Genomic DNA, 26,333 nt, shown 5'->3' on the forward strand with positions numbered 1-26,333 from the left:
TTTTGGTGTCCTCTGAGGGATGTGATAGACTCCTGCAATTAAAAGTTTGAGGAGATAATGAATTTGTAAAACTAAGTGAAGAAGATTGTGTTACCTATGAACTAGTTCTGATGGGAAATGGCAGTGCCCATGTTATGAAGATGCTTTTGAAAGCTGTCGATGCTTAAATGGACAAAGTAGTTGGGCAGTGCATTTTCTTTTTTTTTTTTAACCATACAACTCAAGTTAGCATAGGCCTGCAGGCCACTTTTGTCTCTGATTTTTTTTTTTTAGGTTATTTAATTTAATTTGAGATAGGGCAAAGCAAAACACCGTTTTGCTTTGTGATACATGTTATGTGTGTGTCTGTGCACGTGTGTGCCTGCCTTCTGTGAGCCAAAGATGCCATTATCCCACTAATACCCTGCATGCTGACTGGATCACTTCATGTGCCAGCAATAATGGGATATAAAAATAGGAATTAATACTAGAAAGCTGCTCACAAAGAATTACGCAAAGGGTTTTGGTTTGTTGCCCTGCTCTCCTCTTTTTTTCTGTTCGGTTGTTGGGTAGTTGTCTTTGCACAGATGGAAAGTGGAACCCATCTCCAGGTGGTATCTCTGTGGACTTGCCATAGCCCCTCCTGAAGGAGAGTCTTAAGATTTCCATGTGGCAGCTGTCACGCCCCCTGCTGCAGTCAGCAGATGTATTACAAGAGGTCTGTTAACCTTTATTCCTTCCTATGGATGGAGCTGGTTACCACTGACCTCTCATAACAGGTATCTGCCAATAGGGGAAAGTGGGGGTTTGAGGGAGTAAAAACCAAAACAGACATTTTGTTTTCCTGTGAAATGTTCAGCTGGTCTCCTTCCTATTTGTGTTTTTCTCAGCTGCTACCCATCTTTATGCAACTGGGATCAAGGGATCTGATGATGTATTATATTGATTTGAAGCGAACCAACGATGTGCTGCTCACTTTTGAAGCCCTTAAGGTAAATCACTATCACTAATAATGCATAAAGTGTACCATAAACATTGTAAAAGCATTCAATATGCATCTGCTGCATGTGTCAAAGAAAATTGCTCAGCTTCCTTAGGCCTGTGTATCTTGCAGGATTCTCTGGGATAGGAATAGGCTCTCAACTTGAATGTGGTTTTGTTCTTACAACTCTCAAGTGTTAAAAATTAAAAACAAAAAAGGAAATAAAGAGGGGAGGGGGTAAAAAAAAAATTAATTTTCTAGAGAGTGGCATTAATTTCACCATCCATATGCCTATCTGAGGATGATAAAAATTCCTTTTCCTGTCAAATGCTTGTGTTCCTGCTGCTCTTAGATGGCATTCCTGAATTGTTCCACTGCCTGTCATCTCAGGGAACATTTGGGAAGATTAAGAAGCATAAACATCTTACTCCCAGAAGCTCAAGCATGACATCTCTGAGCTCAGTGTTTGAAATACAATAGTTTTGTGTGAGTAGTCTTTAGGTTACCTCCCTGAGGTACAAACCCACACAAAATAACCTTCTTCAAGCCAATCCTTCAATGCAGCAGCACAAGTTATATTTTTTTGTGCCTTCTTTCCATCTTTCACATTAACTTCTCTATCTCTGGTCCTCCAGTGTCATCTTTCTATTCATTTCAGTGTCATTTGTCTGAGAATTTATTCCCAAGGAGTAGTGTCCCTACAAGAAAGTGTACATCACTCCAGTTGGGAGTGGGATGGAGTGTATTGTGTTTTTTACTGTTGTCTCTCAAGATGTTGGTAATACAGAAAGTGTAGTGAACTTCAGTGCAGCTGCAGACTTCAGTTGTAAAAAGAGCCTTTAAACTTAATTTTGGAAAACTCTTCTTGCCAGGAATATAGCATATGCAAATTGTGAATGCAAATTTAAATATTTTGTAGTGATAATAGAGAGTTAATATGAAAAGACCAGGAAGATGTAAGGTAGCCTACTTGATAATTTCTGAGTATTTCTTTCTTCTTTAAGATGTGTGAAACACAGTGATAGTGCCTTTTTTGCTTGAGTCTTTGGGGTATGCACTACATTCTGCAGTTAAATACGACGGGAGGAGAAAATAAGGTGGACAAACCAGAGTGCTTATTTTTTCTGCCATTTGCTGTTGTGTGGGGTGGGGAATGGAACTGCTGCAGTTTGAAGAATTCCCATCTAATCTGCTTTTTATCCTTCCTTAGCATTTGGCATCATTGCTGCTGCACAACAAGTTTGCAACGGAGTTTGTTGCTCATGGAGGAGTGCAGAAGTTGCTGGAGATTCCTCGTCCTTCCATGGCAGCAACAGGGGTCTCCATGTGCTTGTATTATTTGTCTTACAATCAGGATGCCATGGAAAGGGTAAGAGGTATTCTTTACTGTAACTACAACCCTTCTTATAGTTTTTCACTGTTTCTACCTGTGAATAAATGTGGCCTAAGCTAAAAAGTAAATGTATGCTGAAGACTCTGGTATGTGCAGAAACAAGTATATAAAAAATGATGTATTTAGTAGTTCTGATTCAAGGCTGTGTTTTTTTTATTTTTAGGATGTTAACTTGAAGACCTCTGTCTTGTCAGTGTTTTTTCATTACTTTACTTGCCCTTTTGACCCCATTATTTCCTCCAGACTTCAGTGCTACCAAAGTTTGCTAGAACTTCAACTTAGCTTATTATATTGTTACATTGAGAAGAACTTTTGTTTCTTCAGTGGGCACTTTTCTTCCTTCTTTGCCTCCAGTGAAGCATTTTTTTGATAGCTTGAAGTAATATGGAGAAGGACTCTCTGGAATTACACTACACTAAGCTGCTTTATTTCTTGTGTTTATGTCTGGGGATGGACCATTTGCTAATCCTACATTTCCACCTCATGTCCTTTATTACTATCAGAGGGGCTTTCTTTTACTGGTCTGGAAATGGGAGGCTTTACCTCATGTCTCAGATGTCCCAAGTCAAGCTGAGAGTAACTGATACTTGTCCTCTGTTTGTTTCTCAAAGAACCCTAATTCTCCTTGGTCAAAGTCTCTTGAACAATCTGCTTGAAGTCCTTCTCAGGAATGTTCTTTTGCTTTCTAGGTGTGCATGCACCCCCATAATGTGCTTTCAGATGTAGTAAACTACACCTTATGGCTAATGGAGTGCTCCCATGCCTCAGGCTGCTGCCATGCTACCATGTTCTTCTCCATTTGCTTCTCTTTCCGTGCTGTCCTGGAGCTCTTTGACAGGCATGATGGCCTTCGGCGACTGGTTAACCTGGTAAGGCTTGTAGTTTTACGTGGTGAACAGAGTTTTAGTGTCAGGTTTTGCATCCTTGAGAGTGAAACTTTGGAGAATTCTGTTCAGGGCTTTTTTTTTTGTTTGTTGGATATTTTTCCTCCTAAATTCCCAAGAGATGGAGAGGTAGGATGAGTTTTCTAAGCAAAAAGCAAATGGAGCTCTTTGTTATTTATTCTTTCTGTTATTATGATTGTTGTCCAGAGACTTGCTGCCCTTCAAGAACTTTTTGGTGCAACTCGTGGATTAAGCAGCACTTATTCAAACAGTACTGGCTTAGTGGTGGTTAAATGCTTCTTGCCATATCACACACTTGTGGTGTTGCCATGTGGCCTTTTGAATGCAGATAAATGCAGCCTTGTTCCAGGAGAGGCACAGCTGTCTTTGTGCTGTTGCTAATCACAGGATCTTACAAGCACAAATTAAACTGCTCAGGTACAAAAGCTGGAAAGTCTGTGCCATATTGCTGTGGTTGTATCTAACTCGGGGACATCAGTCCTGCAGGGTGTAAGCACCCTTTGTGTTGTGTAATATAATGTAATATTAAGCACAACATAGCCTCCAGGTCTACACTGGTGTAGCTTCTGGATTTCTTTCTTTGTAGGTAATGAAAGAAGGTGAATGGTTCTATTTAGATTTAACTGTTTATTCATCATGTATATGATGTATATAGAGAATCTTCTGTTCAGACAATGTTTCTCAGCTCTCAGAGAGTGTGTTTGTATGTATTGTGTAGCAAAATAAGTTTGTTTGGGCTTAGTACAAGTGCATCTGAGAGCTGTAGGAGTTTTTGGTTTTGTTTTTTCCTTCGTGAAGAGTGAGCTGATGAAATGTCATGGGTTTTTTTTCCCCTCCACCTCTTTCTGAAGATAAGCACTCTTGAAATCTTAAACCTAGAAGACCAAGGAGCCCTCTTGAGTGATGATGAGATCTTTGCCAGCCGCCAGACTGGGAAGCACACCTGCATGGCCTTGCGTAGGTACTTTGAGGCTCACCTTGCTATCAAGCTTGAGCAGGTGAAGCAGTCACTCCAGCGCACTGAAGGTGGCATCCTGGTCCACCCACAGCCCCCCTACAAGGTGAGAAGGATGTTGCAACCTTTTTACATGATTGTTACATTTTTCAAGCAGATCCAAAACTGTCCTTTGAAGCCAGTGGAATAAGTAGGCAGTGTGCAATCTATATGGGCAGGGTTTTTTTTATGAGTACTTTTTTTGTGGAATGACACTGCAATGGAAAAATACAGAAGAGCCCTTGAGGTTCATCTGAACTATAAGATTCCTGCTCATCTGCTGTGGCTTTGTTTCCATCTCTGAAAAACTTAAATTACAGGCAGGTTATCTTTGATACTTGTGGGTTTTTCTATGCTTTTAATCTCTGGAAGGACAAAATCTACATATATAGAGAAGTATATAATTTAGAAAAACTTGAAACTAAGTTTGATTTGATAATTACAATTGAAATGTGGCTTTTGGATACTGTTAGGAATAACCTAGGAAATTCTTATGGGGTTTTGCTCCCACTTTGCCTGCAAAGGGATATTTAAAAAAAAAAAAAAAATTGTGGCTGCTTGTTTTGAGGAAGCACATTCACCTGTGATTTCTGGTTTGATTTATGATGACTTTCTAGAAGGGCTGAAATAAAGTAACATAAGGGTTTTTTTGCTTTTGTGAGAATCACTTATTCTTAGTAACTAAAGAAATGTGTATAAGCTGTTGCCTTCTTGTGTAATTAAAAAAATACTAAAAGGCAAGATTGGTAGGGATTTTCTTTTTTATTTAGTATGTTTTGTAGTCAAAACTCAGAAGCTGTAATTGAATATTTTTGCAGCCATTTAATATTTTAGCAGAAATTTATTGTAAATGATGTAACTACTAGATTAGTTTAAAAGTAGAGTTTTAATTTGATGTAGCTTTTTTTCTTAAATTGGCCTGAGCCTTATAGGACTGCAAAGAAGCTTACAGGATACTATTCTTATTATTGTCTACTGTGGTGACAACTGTTGTGTTGTATTCTATTCTAGCTGGGGAACAAAGCAGAAAGTAAATAATCTGCAAGAAACAGTGGTAGTCTTCTCATAATGGATGCAGTTTTCAGTTAAATCCCAGCAGTGGGGAACTTGGTGTGTGAGTTTGTAACCTTTGTGAGCTCTTTGTAATAATTCCAACTTAATTCCCTGCAGGCCTGTTCATATACTCATGAGCAGATTGTAGAGATGATGGAGTTCCTGATTGAGTATGGCCCAGCACAGCTCTACTGGGAGCCAGCAGAAGTTTTTCTCAAATTGTCTTGTGTCCAACTCATGCTCCAGCTCATTTCAATAGCATGCAACTGGAAAACGTACTATGCAAGGTGAGCTGTTTGCTTTGCTCCTGTGTTTTAGTGCAGTGAGTTGTGACTCTTGGGCAGGGCATTCCATTTCTAGTTTTTCTACCTCTCTCACATCACATAAAACAGGCACATACTGGTTAGTGCTGGTAGGGCCTGTTCTCTGGCTACACAGTGCTTAGAAAGTTAACACTGTGGAAAGCAGGACTAAAATTTTGAGGTAGAGAGGGATGTCATGAGATTTCTGAAGAGCCAGTGCTTCAGGCCTTTGATTTCAGAGAAATCAGCCTTATAGTAGAGCTTAATCACAATACTGTGCCACTTTATCTGTCTCAAAACTTGTTTACCTTTTTCTAACCTTCAAAGTAGACAGCAAAATCAAGACATATCTTAATCCTGTATAGAGATGGGATGTCTGTTTGGATGTAGTAAGTTCAGCTGACTCAGGACTGGACACTGCATTATCACTTTGGTATTGAAGTTTACTAAGCAGATATAACTGTGCAAAGAAGCTATGTGAATATGCAGCAACTCAGCATTTGAGAGAGAAAAAAGAATGAAGATTTTTACTGTATATTGCTTGGTTTCATGTCCCTAGATGATACACCACCATCACGTTGTTAGAGGGGCTTGCTTTATGATGCCACTTTGAAGTTTCTCTCCTATCTTGGCTGCTGACAAGCTGTTGGGACACCACAATACTCTATTGCTTTTCTGTGATATCTCACTCCCAACTCCCTACCCCCCAAAAAATCTGAAGCATCTTCACTCTTATAAAAGAAAGAGATTTGCCACCAGGCTCTGGTAGGATACCACTGGGATCCTATCCCCAGCTCAGAAGGAGGGTGGATGCTAAGTTCCAGCCTCTATCCTATGACCTCCTCTGCTCCCCAGAGTGAAGCCGTAGTCCTCCCTAGAGTTATGTTCAATGGTGAGTCACTGTTTGCTGTGATACACCACTTGTCATCAGCTGTATTATTGTCACCAGGACTCCCTCCTTCTTATTTCTGCTGCCTGCAGGAGCTCCTTGCCCAACTTAACTGAAAGCCTTTGAAATCTGTTTTACTTCTGCAATACCATGCCTCCCTCCCTCTCTCTCAGGCTGCACTCTCCTGGGTCCCTACTGTTCTCCTGTTTCTTACTCTGCAGCTGTTTCCTAATTGCTACCTGGGTTAACTCCTGCCTTTCCATATATGCTTACAAACCTTCACCCTTTCTCTTTAATTGTTCTCATCTTCTACCTCTTGCTTAAGAGCCCTCTTCATCTTCATCATGCCCATACAGGCACCATTTAGAGACCACTCTTTTAAACTGGTGCCACTCTTTTAAACTGGTGCCAAAGTTGAAGCCTTCCTATTGCTGTTGTTGCTTTTACGGCCAAACAGTTTCCCTTCACTCTAGAAGCCCTTTCTTCCTAGTTGACCAGCAACAGAGTATTTTAGAAAGCAGTGTTTACCATTGAAGATGTAGACTTGGATTAGATTTATAAGATGAATTTAGAATGCTTTTGTTGATAAGTCTTAACATTCTTGGGTTTATAAATGCAAAACTATAGTGCTTCTAGCAGCCTGTGGGTAGTGTAGGATAAATTCTGACTGCAGGCAATGGTGTGCATATGAGCACTGCCTATTGTGGAAACCCACCCCATGAGATTGGAACAATCTAAAATCAAAAGGCATCATCAAATAGGTCACTTGTGACTGATTTACTCCTACTTGTTGGAGCAGAGTAAATGGAATAGTGTTCTGTGGTTTTGAAGGAACTCCGTGTGTACATCTCAAAGGAGTTCTTGTGTTGTTACTGTGTTCCAGGAATGACACCGTACGATACGCTTTGGATGTACTCGCCATCCTCACTGTGGTTCCTAAAATCCAGTTGCAGCTGGCAGAACCTGTGGATGTGTTAGATGAAGCTGGATCTACTGTTTCCACTGTGGGTAAGCTGAATATTGTCCTGATGACTTACACACTTACCAATTGTCTTCTGCTACATGTTTTTTAGCTGGCTGTTTCTCACCTACAGTGAGACAAGGGTTAAAGTAATTCATGTATACAGTGCTGTTGTCAGGAATGCAAATAAAAGGGAGAGTAGGCTGTGGTTAAAACTGTGTCATTATTAGCATTGTGGTTGGATTACAAATTTGGAGGCATGGTCTTGTGCTTGTTTTCGAGCTCATTAAATACAGATAGAGGCAAATCTGCTTTTGTAATGGGACTATTAGGTTCCCTTGGCTTCCCAGAAATTTGAGTCTCCGGACTATGTGGCATTTGAGAACAGGGGAGAGGAACAATTACTGATGTTTGAGTTATGCTCTAACTGGCCACCTGCAGATTCAGTATGCAAGTGAAGGAGGTATGCCTGAATCAGATCCAAGGCTTATGTGTTAACTGGGGCTTCACATTTTTTAAGGAGAGAAAAATAAAAGACAAAATACTAGATATAGGCAAAAGATAATTTCTTTTTTACAAAACCTTTCTTTAGAAAAAACACTGACTCTTTTTCATTGTGGGGAACTCAAAGCTTCATTTTTGCCTGACTCCTTTTGGGAGCTGCAATACAATTTATTTTTTTCCCTTCATTACATGGTCTCCTCTGTCCTCTCTCTTCCCACTTTGTTGGTATTTATACAAGAGCAGTAAGAATCAGGGGCATGCCTGCACATCTCTGTGCCAGCTATCTCAGATTTTGCAGTCCTGGGCCATGCATGGTCACATTCTCTGAAAGATTGTGTGCCTCTCTACTTACTGATCATGAAGTGGAGGAGCACAGTGTAGGAAAACATTTTTGCCCAGGAGGCAGAAGAATACATCCTAGGTTAGTTAGCACAACTCCAGAAGTTCCCAGAACAAAGAGAGTTAAATTTATTTTCCTCAAATTTGTCAAAGTCTCCCTTACTTGTCTGATGAACTCTGTAGGGTATGTTTTTGACTACTTGAAGGAACTCTTTCTTTCCCTCACTAGGTATTAGTATCATCCTTGGAGTTGCTGAGGGTGAATTTTTCATCCATGATGCCGAGATTCAGAAATCAGCCCTTCAGATCATCATCAATTGTGTATGTGGCCCAGATAATCGGATATCCAGTATTGGCAAATTCATCTCTGGAACTCCTCGGCGAAAGCTTCCTCAGGCCCCCAAGAGCAGTGAGCACACACTGGCTAAGATGTGGAATGTGGTGCAGTCCAACAACGGCATCAAAGTGCTGCTGTCACTGCTGTCCATAAAAATGCCGATCACAGATGCAGATCAGATCCGAGCATTAGCCTGCAAAGCCTTGGTGGGGCTCTCCCGCAGCAGTACTGTCCGGCAGATTATCAGCAAGCTCCCCCTCTTCAGCAGCTGCCAAATTCAGCAGCTGATGAAGGAGCCCGTGCTCCAGGACAAGCGCAGTGAGCATGTGAAGTTCTGCAAATACGCAGCTGAGCTGATAGAGCGTGTCTCGGGGAAGCCCTTGCTGATCGGCACTGATGTCTCTCTGGCTCGGTTGCAGAAAGCGGACGTGGTGGCCCAGTCAAGGATCACGTTTCCTGAGAAGGAGCTGCTGCTTCTGATCCGGAACCATCTCATCTCAAAGGGCCTAGGAGAAACTGCATCCATCCTTACTAAAGAGGCTGATCTGCCCATGACTGCAGCGTCTCATTCATCTGCCTTCACCCCTGTTGCGGCTGCTGCCTCTCCCGTGACGCTGCCTCGCACTCCTCGCATCGCTAACGGCATCTCATCCCGTTTGGGCAGCCACACTTCTGTAGGTTCCACTGCCACCTCTGTCCATGCTCAGGCGAGGCCGTCTGCATCGCAAGGTTCGCTTGTTCTTCCAGGCCCTTCTTATGCCAACAACTCTCCTCCGATTGGCAGGATTAGCTTTGTCAGGGAGAGGCCATCTCCCTGCAACGGCAGAAAAATCAGAGTGTTGCGACAAAAATCGGACCATGGCGCCTACAGCCAGAGCCCAGCTATCAAAAAGCAGCTGGACAGACACCTTCCTTCCCCACCCACGCTGGACAGTATAATCACAGAGTACCTTAGGGAGCAGCACGCCCGCTGCAAGAACCCTGTTGCCACCTGTCCCCCTTTCTCTCTCTTTACTCCCCATCAGTGTCCTGAGCCAAAACAGAGGCGCCAAGCGCCAACTAACTTTACCTCACGGCTGACCCGCAGGGCAGCCTTTCCGAAGTACGGTGGGGTGGATGGTGGCTGCTTTGATAGACACCTTATATTTAGCAGGTAAGTTAGAATAATGTTTCTTGATCCCTGTTGGGATGTACCCTGTGCCAGAAAGCCTTATTTGGATTCAGACTATGCAGTCCCACAGCGGAGTGTCCTTGGAGAGAAAATGGGTTTCATTTGACAGTGACAAGTGGGAGAGCCTTGAAAGGTGTTTTTAAAGTTGTTCTGTTTCACTTGTGCTTAGTACTGACTCTTTAGTTTCAGTATCTTGTTAATTCATTAGCAAGATTGACTAATGAAGCTCTTTGTTCTCCATTGGAAGGTAAGTATATAGCACCAGTTTTACATGAGAATGTAGCATAGACTTGAGGGTGGCTGACTGGCAGATGCAGGACTGTGGAATCCATGATTTGCTCTCTTGCAGCTGAATCTGTAGCACCACAAGTTGCTAGCCTTTTTATGTGACCTTTCTTTGCTGTGGTTAGATTGGAAGATGATGTAAACTTTATAAAAATAAAGGTGACAGATGAAAGTTTGTCCACAGTGAATCCAGTATCACCTCGGCAAATGATGGCAGAGGGTTATTTGGCTGGTGTGCCATGCCTTCTTGTGTGAAATGTTTGAGAACTGTTAATTTTTTCTTTTCTTTCTGTCTGTATTGATCTAGGTGATGGCATTGCAGGTTTTTCATCAATCCAACTTTGGAGACAAACTCCAAGTGCTTCAACTTAATTAAGTGCTTGAGCAGAAGTACTTAATAGTGTAAAACAAACCCTGAAATACTGCACAGGCTGTTGTAACATGCTCACTTGGGTACTAGTAGAAAGCTGTAACTTGTGCCTACCTGTTTTTTAAGGACTTTAATGCCACAACATTTCAGTTTTACTTCTCTCCTTTGGTTGACCTTTATATTTCTGCCTTCTTTAGGTTCCGTCCAATTTCTGTGTTCAGGGAAGCAAATGAGGATGAGAGTGGCTTTACCTGCTGTGCGTTTTCTGCAAGAGAAAGATTCTTAATGCTGGGTACTTGCACGGGGCAGTTGAAACTGTATAATGTGTTCAGTGGGCAGGAAGAGGCCAGTTACAACTGCCATAACTCTGCCATCACGCACCTTGAGCCATCCAGGGTAAGTAACCAGAGACCTCTTCTGAGTTTTAAAGTTCTCACAGCCTAAGTCCTGGAATGTTTTGTGCCCCTCTGGGTATTTACATCTAAAATGCACCTGCTGGCTGGCCTGCAGTGCCTGTCATTAATGTACTTGTAGTAGCTGCACACTCCTTCTCTGTGCATTATACAATTATTTTTTCTTCTCAAGAGAGTAGAGAAGCAGCATATGGCTGTGTGCCTTTATAAGTAATGAATATGTATGTCTGAAAGGGGAAAACTCTTAAACTAGGTATTTAAGGAAAATGTAAGATGAGATATCTAATTTTATATAAAAGCCCTTTGTTGGAGGAAGAAATATTTTGGGGAATCATTCTAGGAAGAAATAACAGGTAATTGATTTATAAGCAGAATGAACTCTACTCATCAAAGTTCAGACATGGATTATCCTGATTTATCAGTTATTAACACCATAGATCATTGCCATTGTTATCTTTAATGTCTTTGTTTGTTGAGGGCTCATTATATCATACTTACTATTAGATACCTAGACTTAATCCCCATAGGAGTAGATTGGTAAGCCCAAAATCTGCTTTAAGTTCCAAAATTTGTCTTGTAAGTGTAGGTTAAACCACATAGGAAAAAATATAACCTCTGTTTTCCCTGGCATTCTTTTCCCTTTCTCCCCCTCCGTTCCCATCTGAAAATACAGGATGGATCCTTATTGCTGACATCTGCTACATGGAGCCAGCCTCTCTCTGCATTGTGGGGAATGAAGTCTGTCTTTGATATGAAGTAGGTATATTCTGATCCAGCTGTCGTGGGGTATGTTGAAGTTAGAAGAACCATTCAGTATAGTCAAAAACCCTAAGAACAAATTATAGGAAAAAAACCAGTACAGCACAGCTCTCACAATGTCTCCTGTGAAAAAATAAAGGATGCTCCCTTTTTTGTGTTTCATCCCTGTTTTATTTATTACAGAAACTTTGCTACATTCTGACTACCTAAAGTCCTAGTTAATGCAAGATAAATAAATAAAAGCTCTGTTGTCCCTGAAGGCAAAGAAATAAGTTTGAGTTTTTATTCTCACATTTGTGAATTTTCCTGATGATCTTTCTGTAGCCAGTTACTAGCATAGTGACTTGTGTGGTGAAGTTTTCAAACTGGGATACAAACTGTTTCAGGCCTGGTTAAAGCTATATAAAAATAAGTTTTGTGTTTACAAATGTTCATTTCCATTAAAAAATGAGTGAAAGGCAAGTCTTTTCTACACTTTCAGCTTTCTGCATTGTTGAAACCTCTGCTGGAGGTGATGGGGTAGTGTTTCATTCACACAGGTAGTTTGAATCTGCAGTTCCTTGACTTCTTCACTGACTTTCTACAGGCATTCCTTCCCTGATGATCAGTACGTGGAGTTCAGCAAGCACTCTCAGGATAGGGTCATTGGCACAAAAGGGGACATTGCCCATGTAAGTACTCCAAAAGGTCATGGTTGTGAAGCTGTGATGGGAATAGAATTCTTCACAGGATATTTAACAGATTTGGGGGCCTCAGGGGAAGATTTGAAAGTGTTGAATAACTTATCCTTCTGTCTAAGGGTATAAATGTGATGATTCTAAACCACCTGTAGCACAAGCAGCATGCAGTGTGTTGCCTCTCTGGTTTCTCTTCTGGGCAATTGTAGGATTTCCTTTGTTTTGCTCATTTGCAAGAGATCTTGCAGATCATTTTTTGGTTTTGTTTTCTTTGTTTGTTTTTTCCCTGAAGCTGTCTCCATAAGTGTCCTCCTCTTGCCTCTGTAACTTTGCAGCTTGCTTTTGGGTAATTTAATTTTACCAAAATATTTTCAGACAATACAGTTGTAGTGTTTTTTGTGAACACCTTCAAATTTGACAGATGCAGACTTCAGAGGGCTTCTGCTTCTTCTCAGTGCTAATTAGCATTCATTATAGGCACTTTCTCTTTTGAAACAGTATTTGCATAAAAAATTGTCACGAAGCATAACTTATTCAAATTATTTATGATCTTGCTTATTGCCCTTGATTTGTTTAAGCAAACTGTTCATTTCTGTCCAGTTTTTGATTTGGATTAATCTGAAAGTCAGATGAGTTTGTGTATTGTGTTTATGTGGTAAACAGATTTGTTTTCCAGTTCTAGTTTTTTCCTCTGTGTAAGTTTGAATGAGAGATAGGCTCTGCAGGATTTTTCAGATCAAAGTTATCTTGAGAAGATGTTCATAAACCATTTGTACTAGTTAAAGCTCTTTTTATCTTTTAACAGTTTACGGGGCAAAGCTCAAAGTTACCCTCCACTGTAAATGCCAGGAGTTTTAACTCTTTCTCTCTAGTTTCTGGCTTTTGTTTTTCCCCTGGCTGTGTGCTTTGGAGGTTTTCTGTTTGTAAATACCATCTGCTCTGGAAGCAGTTCCATTTCTGAAACAGTTGCTGGCTAAGTGGTACCTTGTGACAGCAGTTTCCCAGCCCACTTTTTACAATAGGATTAGTTTGTTTGGAGGTAATCCTGGTCATGTTGAAATGTAACAATGAACCTGCAGTAAGCTAAGGTGTGTTTCTTAATGCTTGCCCAGGTGTATTTGAAGACTTGGTTCCAGCTGTGGAAACTATTAAAGGGCTGGCAGAAATGGTTGTCTATGTAATGGTCTCACTTAAACTGGAAAAGCAAAATGGGAGATGGTCTGATTGTGGAAACAATCTAGAAGGGGGAACATCGGGTGATCTTAGGCACAAGTACATTACAAAATGTGACTAATTTTTTTTTTTTTTTTTTTTTTTAAATCTAAAAGATCTATGATATTCAGACTGGCAACAAGCTATTGACTCTGTTTAACCCAGATCTTGCCAACAACTACAAGAAGAACTGTGCCACCTTTAACCCCACTGATGACCTTGTCCTAAATGATGGTGTCCTCTGGGATGTTAGATCAGCACAAGCCATCCACAAGTTTGACAAATTCAACATGACCATCAGTGGTGTTTTCCATCCCAATGGGCTAGAGGTCATAGTCAACACAGAAATTGTATCCTTTGGCCACTATGGTAACTGATGTGCTGGGATCTAAAGAATTTGTATTGATAAACAAGTAGATATTTGCAGAAGTTGTATTAATGGTATTCCAGGTCAGGTATGGTAATGACAGTTTCCATCTGTGAATCAAGTAAGTAGGGACTGTCGACAGCTAGATAATTGAAATTTAGATTCTGCCTCTGATATGGCCTAGAGGAAATACTTACTGCAGAGAGAGAGCAAGATAAATTTTCTTTTCTAATATACTCTGAGGTACCTCTGCTCTCTTTCCATCCCTTACCAGATCAATCTTGAAGCTATTGCAGTGACCTCTTTTGACTGGGAATGATGTTTTGAGTAAGAGCTTTTTCATGCTGAATATGTGGAAGGGATTCTGGTGCTGAAATCCAGCACCAGTTCTGTCATATTGGCAAGAGGGTGGCAATGAGGTTTCCTGCATGCAATTTGTTGACACTGCATTGAAAAGGAAATAGAAAGTTTCAGCTGTTTGTTGTTCCTTAGCCTGTTTGTTTTTCAGTGGGATCTCCGAACTTTCCATTTGTTACACACAGTACCTGCACTGGATCAGTGTCGTGTGGTCTTCAATTATACAGGCACAGTTATGTATGGAGGTAGGACTTCCCAGTTTTATGTTACTCTCCTTGGTCACTTCTGGTTTGAGATAAATAGATGCTTGTTCAGTGAAATTGGAAGCTACAGAGAGCCTGTCTTAACTCCAGGCATGTGTGAACTGCAGTTTTTTTCAGGATGTTTATGCTATGTGTGTTGCTGACAAGGCAGTTTTCTCTAACATCAGCAATATCACAACTAATTTGTGAGATTAAAAATCAACCAATTGAAAAAGAAAATGTGTATAACAGCAGATCTCATGGTGCTTGAGAAAATAATTTTGTCCTCTGTATTAAGTTTCAGTGATGTGCAGTATGAATAAAGGCAGCATGAATAAATGGGTCTTGCCAAGCTATTAAATAAAAAGAAGTTTGATGTTAGATTCTGAATTGATCTGGAGTTGATTAATGATAGTGACAAACGTGAGGAGGATTTATGGAATAATCTTCCCTTGTATCAGCTATGTTGCAGGCAGATGATGAAGATGACCTTCTGGAGGAGAGAATGAGAAGTCCCTTTGGCTCTTCTTTCAGGACATTTAATGCAACTGATTATAAACCTATAGGTAAGAGTAAGAGAGGAACAAGTATCTTGGTATGGAGGTTTGAAGGTTTATTGAAAGTTCTGCTTAGTATAATTCACTACCTCCTTCTGTTTGCATGTGTGACAAAACAAACTCTGCTATGACCTGTTCTGGCTGAAGCATGAGAATTGGCTTTAACACTTAAATGGGTTCAAGTATCATATCCTTACCTGCTCCCTTGCAGCAGTTCTGACTTTATTTTCCTTTCCTCTTTCCAAGTAGAGCATAATTTGTGATGCTAGGTCATTTGGCCAGTATGTCACTGGTCTCATTTCAGGAAGGGGCTTTTTCTTTTGCATTTCTTTTTCTTTTAATTTTTGTTTTTTCCTTTTTCCTAACAGTATTTCCCCATGCTGGTAGTTCCAAAGGCTCTTCATTTTGCCTCCAGCTTTCAAAGCTCTTGGAGTTAATTGCTTCTGCATAAACAAATCTGGTTCTTATTACTGAAAGGAGACATGGCTCGCAACCCAGTCCTTTGGTTGCTACCTGCCCTGGAAGATTATCTGTTGTTACTGGGCTTAGAGAAGCCAATGAATATATTATCAAGAAAGAAAGCTGTGCAGAACTTCTGTGCAGAACAGGTTAAGAGCTTACCTGGCAGTTTTTGATGACTGCTTCCAACATTTTTATTCTTTATTACAGGTTGAATTAGAAATGTTCATTTCACTTCTAATTCAGCTGCTGTTTGCTGTCCCAATATTTTCTCTGCTTTTCGACATATATTGTTAGATCTTTTTTCAGCAAGCATTCATTAATAGGCAGTTAACCCCTAAGTTTGTTTTGTGATGTTTTTCAGCCACCATAGATGTAAAGCGGAATATCTTTGACCTGTGCACAGACAGCAAGGACTGCTATCTGGCTGTCATTGAGGTAAAGGAGCTGAGAATCATGTGGTCTCTGTAGCTGTGGTTTGAGTGTAATGGTTTGTTTTGTTTTTTTTTTTAAACCTACAGAACTTAGAATCCTGGATTTCCTACACTTAAATTAATGTCCTGAGCATTTTGATGCTGGTGAAGATGCTGATTGTTTTCCACTGTCCACCATAGTAGTCTTGTTTTTCTGATTCCTTACACTCTTCCGAATACATTTGCCTCTCTCCTTCAAATCCTTCCCACTTCAAAATGTGTAGGGGTTTTGCTTCTCATAAGCATAGAGAGAAATGCATTTTTCCCTGTTTATAGCAATAGTTTCCTAATAACGTTTTCACTGTATGGAATTCCTGGGAAATCAAATCTTCCTTTGGCTTCCCATGGAACTTTTCTGTGAATCACTCACTGTTCCTTTTTCACTTGTCTTCCTAGCAAAATACCAGAAGTAAAGAACTTGAAGCAAAATTTACTGAGCAAAACTTGTTTTATTAGGGGAAGTAAAACAAAACTCACGGGTCCAGTATTTAGCCCAATAACACATTTTCGGTACCCAGTTTCTTGAACCTCAGTATGTGCATGTAGTGACATATTTAAAATCCTGTTAACTTCATTTTCTGTGGACCACTGATCCTTAGAGACTGAAAAAATTGAGTCCAAAAATTTGTAGTAGTGCATAATTTATGCTTAGCTACTTGAGGTTGGAGTTGGCAAGATTGTGAGGCCAAGATATGAACATTTTTTTTTTAGGAGTCATTGGAAATGTTACTTCAAGGCAGGAGGCAGCAATGGTTGCTGGGGTGTCAGACTGCTGTCTTCTGGGACTATGTGACAGCTTTTAAGTGTTCTTTCAAGGCATATGGCATAAGATGTGATAGGGAGCCAGATTTGAAAGGAATCAATGTTCTGTTTAGATGAGAACCAAGCCAAAGCATGCTAAGGATCCAGTAAAGGTTTTGTTAAGTCTACAAGTAAGAGTGTAACTTGTGGATGACAGAACCAGAAAGTAGATATTTATGTCACTCCTGGGCTGGTCTTTGAAAGCAGAAAGACTTTGTTTTAGTGCTCATTCTACTGCTGCTAGTAAATGGGAGGGAAGGATTTTGGGAATGTTTGGGCTTGAGATCAGGTATAGCACTGGACATGAATGCTGAGCTTAGTTCCTGGTGCTAACTGCTGTGTGGGCATCTCCTCTGCAGAATCAAGGGAGCATGGATGCCATGAACATGGATACAGTTTGCAGACTGTATGAAGTGGGCAGGCAACGTTTGGCAGAAGATGAAGAGGATGAAGAAGAAGATCAGGTGAGAAGTGTAGCATTAACCTGGCTGTTCAAGAGTAGCTGTTAGCAATCTACCTGTGAGAGGCCACAGGGGTTCATTTATTACACATACAGATGCCTCATTTGATCTCCCCTAATGTGAAGCAAATGACTTGGCTGTCACTGCAAACTGACTACCTATGAAAGACCTGTGTGAACAGTAACTTTGTACACTGTCAACCAACATGATAATTTATAATTTATTTATTAATTTCCCTAAGTGTTCCAATCTGGATAAGAAACTTTGATGTTTATTCTGCTTGTTGTTTTTTTTTTTCGTTAATATTTTGACATACTGTAGAGACAGCAGTGTTTGAGGTTTTCCTTTTTTCAATTCCAAGTCTCATGTTTGGGCATAACTTGTCACCAATATCTGAATGAAACACAGCTTGTGATTAATGCAGTTAAACTACACAGTACTTCTACACAGCAAAATCTTTTGAGAATTTTTAAGAAAGCTGTAGGTTTGCAATGAGATATGTTGCATTTCCTTCTCAGATCAGCCATTATATCTCTGGCAAGCTGACAAAAGATCTAAGAAGTGCAATAAGTGCTCCTCAGGGTGCAGTTGGTATTATATGCAGTAGCACAAAAGACAGTACAGTGAGAATTAAAGACAAATTTGTAATTTTTTGGGTGTCAGGTGGGGTTTTAGGTTTGTTTTTAACTTTTGAAGAGATGAAGACCTTCTGCTTCAAATCCCTAAAGATTTTAAATACTTTATTTTCTGCTCTTTGATGTCTGAATTCTTGTAAATCATATATTTATATCTCCTGTGAGAAAAGCTGACTTCACCTTTTTCCAAAGCATGCCAGAAGGTAATATTTTGGTGGGGTTTTTCTCCAGACTGTGTAAAGCTGGATTTCTGCTACCTTTTCTGTCTCTGAATCTTCCTGCTGCTGGGTTAAAACATTTACTTTCTGGTTCAGAACACTGGATAGCACACCCCAGGAAAGAGTAATTTTCTGTGAAGTTAGTTGTTGTTACTACAATTTCCTTTCCCTGTAGTTCTGAAGCTAAAGCAAGAGTTCTGTGTTGAGTATGCAGCTGCCTGTCCTGTCCTCTCAGTGTAGTACAAGGTTGCAGTTGAAATCTTGGCTTTCCTATGGAAATCATTGGTCACTGTTTCTATTCCTTGATTGAAGGGATTTGGTTTAGGAACTTTTAGGATGGGTGAAGAGTAGAATTCCTTGGGAGTCAATGAAAGGGGAGCAAGTGCTCCTTCCAAAGTCTTTTGCTTGCCTCAGGCTATGGTTTCTATTTTTGTCTCTCCTTCCACTGTTTTTGTTCACATCTGGTATATTTAATAAGTTTATTCACATTTTCTTTATAAAAACTCAAAGAATACATTGCAGGAGAAATTGATTTTGTGTTGTACAATGATTAACCAGCAGCTATCAAGACAGTGCTGTGTGATATCCCTGGGAAGTGTTGACTTAAGTTGGAGATCTGTGTTTGTGTAAGAGGATGCAATCTGACTGCAGTTGGTTCCAGCTGTAATACTGGGTACTGAGCAGAGATGTGGTATCTGTCATCCATCAAATGTGACTGGGGACACTTCCTATCTAACAAATGGAGCTGGCCCCGGGCAGAATTTCAGTATGCTAAAAGCAAAGCTTATGGAGTATTCAAACAAAGCTGCTCCAGGATCAATTTGCAAGCAAGGAGTGACCAGTTGATTTTGCATAATTGCTGGGTTTTATGGTCTCCATTTCTGGATATATAGATGTTTCCTAGAGAAGAACTTTTAGGGATGGTTACTATCAAGTTTATTTAGTAAGAGAGATTTGGTTTTAATATAAACAACGCTTGGGACCCCAGATTCAATTAATTCTGTATGTATTTAGCAAAACATAAACTAACCCTTTGCGCTCTGTCCCACAGATGTTCAGTGCTGTTCTTCCAGGTTTCTTCTGGTTTTAGGCTTAGAAATACAGCTTTTGTCTCCAAAGGGACATCAAACATTGAGCTAGAATGAATAGAAGTTCTCCAGAATAAAGACAGCCTTGTCTGTCAAGGCTAAAAAGAGTCACTTGTTTCCTGATGACCAGGAGTTTTCTGTGTGTACATAAACTCACATGTGTGTAGGTGTTTACTACTTGTCTTGTTATTGCCTGTGATTTAGGCTGTGAAAAAGTGGAAGTAAACTTTCAAACTTGTGACTTCTCACAGATATTCTTAAATACCTTCTGCTTTAAAGAAGACACTTACCTTTTCTCATGACTGGTGTTTGGGGAAATCTATGTGAATCAACATTATTCTGGGATCTCTTTGGTCAAAATTCTTTAGGGCAAATATTAATCTGCTTGGCCTCTGTATCTTCACACCTTGACTTCATGCACTTTAATACAGATATGCATGTGTATATATACATATATATATATACATATACATATATGTGGTTATCTGATTTACATGGGTCTACAAGTATGGGGGTTTTGCCTGTACAGAAAGTAATAATTGCTCAGATAGAAGCATGTTTGATGGGCAAGCCTTGCTTGGAAGTCATTAAATTACCCTCAAATTAATGATCAGGCTGACTTAGCTGGCTTGTGTGGTACTGCTGCAGTAAATGTTTGTGGGTTTGTTGGAAATACTTGAGAATAGCATCACTGTAGTTAGAATCTTCCTTGGCTGTGATAAGAGCCTTTTACATGAGATATAGATGTAGAGTTGTCTTTTCCTGGTTAGGGGCAATAATCTGGAGTTGTTAAAGCTTGTTAAAAACAGGAATGGGTATTGATACTCTGTGGTCTGTACTTACAACAATAACTGAGGGAAAGTGAAGATGTAAGATGCATGGCAAGAGCCAGTTTGTAACATTTTATTATTACGTGTTTTACTCCAAAAGTAGTGGTCTTTCTGCCTTGAACTTTCACAAGTTCTATGTATTATTTCACTGCTGGGTGAGTACCTAAATGGGTCCATCAGTGACCAACAGTCTCACTCACAAAACAATGTTCCTTCTATGGGGAAATAAGCAGAGTTTCCTATTCTTCAGTCCTGCAGCAAGATCTTCCTCCTCTTCCTTCTGTATTTGCCATTGTTTTGATGCACTGCTTCAGAGTTAAGCTTAGCAAAAATAAGAAGGGTATCTGAGGTATGGATACAGATACTGGACCATCTTTTGGTTGTTAGCATGCTTTATTTTCCTTTCTTGGCTGTTTAGTGTCCCCTGTTTCACTCAGTAATCTACTCTCTTCTGCAATGAGGCAGATGAGGAATTTCAGAGGGAATGGTGCAAAGGAAAATGAAGGTGCTGATCGAACCTAGAAATGGTGCATGACACTTACTACATGCTAGAAAGAGAGGCTTCAAAAATACTAAGTCATCATAAAAGCTAAAACCAAAGAAAATGGCTGACCACAGAATAGACTCCAAACTGCAAAACTTAGGCCTGATTGGGTTACAGGACTTTTAGTCTGTGCATTTTTACCTCTTATTTTAGTTTTTATTTGCATATTAGTTCTTTAAGGCCTGTTTTTCTCTCTGTGGTACTTGAGGACGATGGAGCACTGTGAGGCTCAAGTAGTATTGTCAGTTGTTGTCACGTCAGAGGGATTTATGGCTTCAGCAGCAGATTGCTTCACCCAGCTGTCCCTGTCCTATAAAGTGTGTTCTTCTTTTGCCAGAACTGAAGAACTGTTAATTACCCTGCAGTGCTTCTGGGCTATCGAAATGGTGATGGTAGGTGTGTAATTTGTCTTTTTGCGTTGGCTTAGAAGATTCTAGGTGATGTGCAATTAAAACCTTGGAGATGCAGCAGTAAAGACTCAAAAAACAATCATAATTTTTTCCCTGAGCTTTCCATGTGGTCTTTGTGATCCCCAGCTTTTACTTCTACTTTAGAACTCTTTGATCTGCCCACAGCAGCAATTCCACTGTACTTGTATAGCTGTTGGTTTGATACAAATTTATTTTCATGTGGGTACTGGTTTCCTGGGGGAAAACCAACAAACCATAATCCAGATTGGTGCACGTGTATTTGAGAACCATCAGACCATGGTGGTGCTTTGTCACTACAAGCTGCCTAGAATTATTTATGTCATCAGGGAGACTTAGTTTTTCAGGAGTTATTCCTGTAACATTTGAAGATATAACCTGTTTTGAAATCTTGTTGGAGAGGAAATAGTTTACAGGATAATATCTGGAAACTAGTATTTTCAGCCTAAAGTCTCAACTGGCAATAATGTACATGTATTTCTTGCACACCCTAATGGGAGTCTTTGAACTTAGTTGCAGCTGAAGAGGCCAGGTAAAAAGTGGTTTTCATCAAAACCCTGTTTATATAACATCTCTTGAACAGGCATCCTCAAAACCAGGTATTTTAAAACAAACAAGAAGAAAAACCCTTAGCTTCTTACTATGTTTTTAGATAGCAGCAACTACCTTGTGACTGCTTCCACCTATTCTGCTGTTTCAAAATCTTGTTTCACTAGCTGGAAGCTATTACAGACCAAGGAAATTCTTGGAAGGGAAAAGTAATTTGAGTTTTCCAAAGGCCAGACCTAGTATTGCAAGGTAAAACAGCTTCAGCAGGGATAAAAGCATATTCTGTCTGTTCAGTGGCAGAAATCAAAGTCTGACTTCATCTCGCCCAACAGATTTTCTAGAATTCTCAGGGTAGTTGGCATCCAATAAAATAAAAGCTGCCTCAGCTGTGATGAGAAATGTCAGTCTAAAAGCTTGAGAAATAAAGGAATGAATTCTCTGTCACAGGAGAGGCATTTATCTGCCAAATTTTGGAATTCCTTCATCCAGTGTTATTTTTTGTTATGCAATTAGAGGAACGGGCTTATTTTTGTGAGTTAGAGTGTGAGATCAGTGAGAGGAAGGAAAAAAAGCAGATTGAGAAACTGCACCTAATTCTGGACTCCTTATGTTATTTCTGAGCCCTACAGCACAGAGAATATGATAGTCACAATGGAACATATTTGTCCCTAGCATTAAGGAATATATCAACTGTGAAATGCCATGTGCTTCAAAGAGGACAAGACTGCACTTTGATTATCATCAGGTACATATAGTCATGTTACAATAAAAACATTTTGTAGGCCAAAGCAGAGTATTGGTCTGAAGATTCCCAGCTGAACATGCCAATCCAACAGAGGCCCAGTTACTCTAAAGTTTTTGTTTATCTGTGTCATGGATGCTTTTTCATACATCACAGGTAAGTAGTCATTGGTAGACAAGCTAAAGCTACTTACATAGATAAAGAGAATAACTGCTTTTTTTTTTATTTTTACTCCTTGTTTTTCCTCTGTGGCACACTGCTGTGTGCTGTTTCCTGAATTAAATCAGCACATGCCTACCTCTGCATAGAAGCCTGTGGTAAGATTCCTTGCTTGTTATGTGTGGCAACTTAAGTGACTTCCAAGGCTTCTAGGTTTTTGCCTGTGTGACCTCATTAATGGCTTTGAGAAAGCAGAAATTCTAACACTGAAGTAGCCAAGAATGTAAAAGTAGGTGCAGGCCTGTAGAGTGAAGGAGGTTATAGAGTGAGTTTAATGGTACAAAGAGGAGGTGAGTTTGGGCTTGTTAGCTGAGTGGAAGGATGGAAACTGGGTAATCTAGTTTGTAAAGTTCCTTACATGCTTGACCCCCCAGAAGGATTGTTGGCTAGATTTAAGCTTTTCTCACTGCCCATTGTTCAGGGAGTATTAAGAAGTGGATGGAGAAGGAAAAGGATAGAAACTCTAAAGTGATTGAAATCCAAACATTGTAACTCTTGAGAACTGCATAGCAAAGGATTGGGAAGTACCAAGGTGCTTTGGAAGCAAAGAGAACAATTCTCAGAAGATATGGCAAGGGGATTGTCTGCAGAGGAAGATAAATAATTAAAATAAGGAGAGACTGGAATGAAATATTTCTCTGGAATGAAATATTTCTCAGTTAACTTGTATTTGAACAGTAATCAAAATGTTCTTTTTTATAAAAGCAAACCTCCTTCCCATGCTGAAAATAAGTAGTAATTAAAATAATAGTGATAATTTGGAAGAGACCAGGTTACTAAAACCCAGTTTGCTTTTCTCTAGGAGAAACTTAGGGTAAAAGAGTGAGAGGGAGAAGTAAATTAGTAGGTGGTTTCTTGCAGAGTCAGATAAACTGAACAAGATAATGAAACACTAGAAAACATGAATATCTATTAAAAAATAGCTAGAAAAACCGAACACTTTATTGAAGCAGATACTTAGACTTAGCTACAAATAGCCAGAAGTTAATTAAATGCAAGCTGAAATGTTTGAAAAAGTGGGAGAACCTTCACTGATATTTAATTAACTATTTTGTAGGTTCAAAAAAGTAAGACTCATAGATGAAAATAAGAGTAGCTAAGAGTAGAGTAATGATAGAATAATATCATACAGCGTGATTCAGACTGAGAAGTGCAATAGATTGTGTTTTCAGAGGAAGAGACTTGCTGGAAAGCACCTGCAGGTGAGAGGTGCTGACTTGGAAGTGATGGCAGGAGGTGAGCATGGGGTTGGGGAGAGAGCAGCTCTGAGGTGGTGGCAGCTGAACAGTTCATAGAGGAGCAGCAGAGGAAGCTGGGCAGAGAACTATTTATATCAAATACTTGCTTTGAACTGTGGATCAACTCCTTGTAGAAGCAGAAATAGTGAACGAGGTGTTAGATGGAAGCTTTTTGTAACAGCTGAAACCATATCAAGTAAGAAAAAAAATCAGGGACCTATGCATCTTCTAACAAAGTTAAGGTTTCCAAACCTAATATCAAGGCTTGTAAAAGACCTGTGGGATATTCTCTGGGCAGATAACAGTCAGCCTGGTGGAAATTCAAGAGATTGAATTGATAGAGAAGTCTCAAATTCTGTTCATAAAAAAAAAATTGGATTAGAGATAAAAAAATGCTATAAAATTCTTAAGAGTGCTCCTAAAGCAAGCTGGTGTATGTTTTTATATACTGCAGGTCTGCAGGGCTGTAAGCCGTGCGTCCTGGAAGCACTTTGTATGTATGATTAGGTGTTAAAATACAGTGCAGAAATGTACTAAAATATAGAAATCAGAGTTGTGCAAAATTCATGCTTCTTTTGCATCAGAGTTTGAGTAAGTGAAAAATTGGGATTTTCCTGAGCCTTTGAATGTTTCTTGAGAGATGAACACTGGTGAATATGTTAAATATCAAAAACTTACACTACCCAAAAAGACAAATTGTGAATTTTATATGTATAAAATTAATGGATAAAAGAGAACAATAAGTTGATGATGATGCAGGTGTACTAAGTGCATGCAAATGTGCATTGAAAAACAATATAGAAGAAAATTCATAAAGTTGGAACAAGACCCAAGGTTATTTATTAAGCTCTGTATGGACATAAATACTGGCAACATGAAGAATTAGGTCAAGTATTTTTTTTTCTTATACTGCTGCCACCCTATATATGACCTTCCTTTAGGTTTGCTGTTCAGTTTTTTATGCTCTATTTTCAAATGCTAGGTTAGGCTTATCCTAGAAGAACTGATAGCTCCTGCATCTCTTACACTTGTCTGAAGTGTATAACTGGTGGCACTATACATTACTGACTTACATTCTCAAGACTTCTTGATTTAAAGTGATACAAACCCTCTAGGAGGGTATGTGTGTGTGTGTATGTATATATATATGTGTGTGTGTGTGTATAAATGGTCTTTTTCAGCTTAAGCTGAAAAGCCTTCACTGATTGAGTCAAATTAACCCAAGTTGATGTAAAAAAATTGACTCAAGTTTTGAGTCCAACAACTTCCAAGTTAAATGGGGCCTGTCCCTATGTCCATCTGTGTTTAGCTGTTCCATGCTGAAATTGCAGCCTTCCTCTTTGCTATCCCCTTAAAAGTATAACTAGGGTTTTGTTTTGCTCTTCTGTTCACTTTAAATTGTCAGCTTAGTCTTTATTAATTGCCTTATTTTTACAGCCTTTTTGCTTAAACTTAGCAAACTATACTAAACTATGCACTGTGTTTATGCAAAGAAGTGGGGCCAGGAAGCTGCTTTGGGTCTGAAACAGGGTTGGTGTTTCCAAAGTTAAAATTCCTTTACCCTAATTGTGATGCTGTGTTTCTGAAGAGCATCACCCAGGTATCTTGGTATCTTGGTATTATAATGAACTGTGCATTGCATCTGTTATGTTGGTGACATCTTTGTATGCTGAACATGAAGAACAGTAACACTGGTACAGTATTGTGAAAATAAGACAGAAAACTGGTATTTGTGTTCACCATAATATAAAGTCAATACATATCTTTATATAACATAATTACAGATTTGAGTCTCACTGGGGGTCAGTGGGTACTATAAACTGTTCTGTTCTTGATATCTGTCAAGGTAAAGGTAATCCCAAATTTATGTATCTACAGGCAATTAATATCCCTTAATCACTATGTAATGAAAATGGGTAGCTATATGACATCCTGATTCAAAAGCTGGGCTCTGAGTGTTGCCTGCCCTTTTTAAAAAGGGAGCATTAGATTTTTGTCTTTTTTTTTTCTGTCATAGCCTTATGTTGGTATTGTTTGGCATTTTACATTAAACACGTAGGAATATAGGGGTTCGGTTTGGTAGTAAGTTGGTGGGTTTGCCTGGCTGTAGAGCAGGTACACAAATATCAGGCAGTGAGTCAAGAGTGCTGATAACGAGGCAAAATGTTTAACAGAGGTTATGATTTGGTCAGTTTGTAATTTTACAGTGCTACACTTGTGCTTTCTGTAAAGATAACTGGCAGCTGTGAAGTGGCTTCTGTTGGAGAGGAAAGAGTATATTCTCTAAGGAAGCTGAGGAGGAACGTGAGGACTCCATGAACAGTTCCAAACAGGAGGCATCTTGAGGCACTTAGAGGAGTTTTTGATGGCTAAAACAGTTCCTTGATATGGAATAAGTCATTTTATAAGCACATGGAATGTGCTGGGCTGTGGGTTTTGTGGATCATTTTATTCCAATGAGGAAGATAAACCCAGGTGCATGCTTGTTTTGCATATGGGTGCATGCTTGTTCTTGTATCTAGCAGCATCTGTGTCATTGCCTAAAGCTCTTGGTAACAACAGAGGGGTAGGTAAGAACTCATTTTTGCAGGTTTTTTCAC

General features: G+C 39.6%; 1 protein-coding gene across 2 annotated transcripts in view; it reads left to right on the top strand.

The window, feature by feature from the left end:
* Nucleotides 1-26,333, top strand: part of DCAF1 (DDB1 and CUL4 associated factor 1) — a 48,325-nt gene that overhangs the window by 15,583 nt on the left and 6,409 nt on the right. For both annotated transcript variants that reach the window (XM_030458381.1, XM_030458382.1), the window contains exons 8-22: nucleotides 870-971; nucleotides 2,172-2,330; nucleotides 3,044-3,223; nucleotides 4,111-4,320; nucleotides 5,424-5,593; nucleotides 7,381-7,505; nucleotides 8,531-9,791; nucleotides 10,662-10,860; nucleotides 11,551-11,633; nucleotides 12,223-12,307; nucleotides 13,642-13,875; nucleotides 14,401-14,494; nucleotides 14,953-15,057; nucleotides 15,872-15,945; nucleotides 17,141-17,245. In XM_030458381.1, coding sequence (XP_030314241.1) covers nucleotides 870-971; nucleotides 2,172-2,330; nucleotides 3,044-3,223; nucleotides 4,111-4,320; nucleotides 5,424-5,593; nucleotides 7,381-7,505; nucleotides 8,531-9,791; nucleotides 10,662-10,860; nucleotides 11,551-11,633; nucleotides 12,223-12,307; nucleotides 13,642-13,875; nucleotides 14,401-14,494; nucleotides 14,953-15,057; nucleotides 15,872-15,945; nucleotides 17,141-17,245 — 3,186 coding nt within the window. The remainder of the gene's footprint in view (nucleotides 1-869; nucleotides 972-2,171; nucleotides 2,331-3,043; nucleotides 3,224-4,110; nucleotides 4,321-5,423; nucleotides 5,594-7,380; nucleotides 7,506-8,530; nucleotides 9,792-10,661; nucleotides 10,861-11,550; nucleotides 11,634-12,222; nucleotides 12,308-13,641; nucleotides 13,876-14,400; nucleotides 14,495-14,952; nucleotides 15,058-15,871; nucleotides 15,946-17,140; nucleotides 17,246-26,333) is intronic.

The sequence above is a fragment of the Calypte anna genome, chromosome 12 (genome assembly GCF_003957555.1).
Source record: "Calypte anna isolate BGI_N300 chromosome 12, bCalAnn1_v1.p, whole genome shotgun sequence".
In the NCBI taxonomy this organism is placed as follows: domain Eukaryota; kingdom Metazoa; phylum Chordata; class Aves; order Apodiformes; family Trochilidae; genus Calypte; species Calypte anna.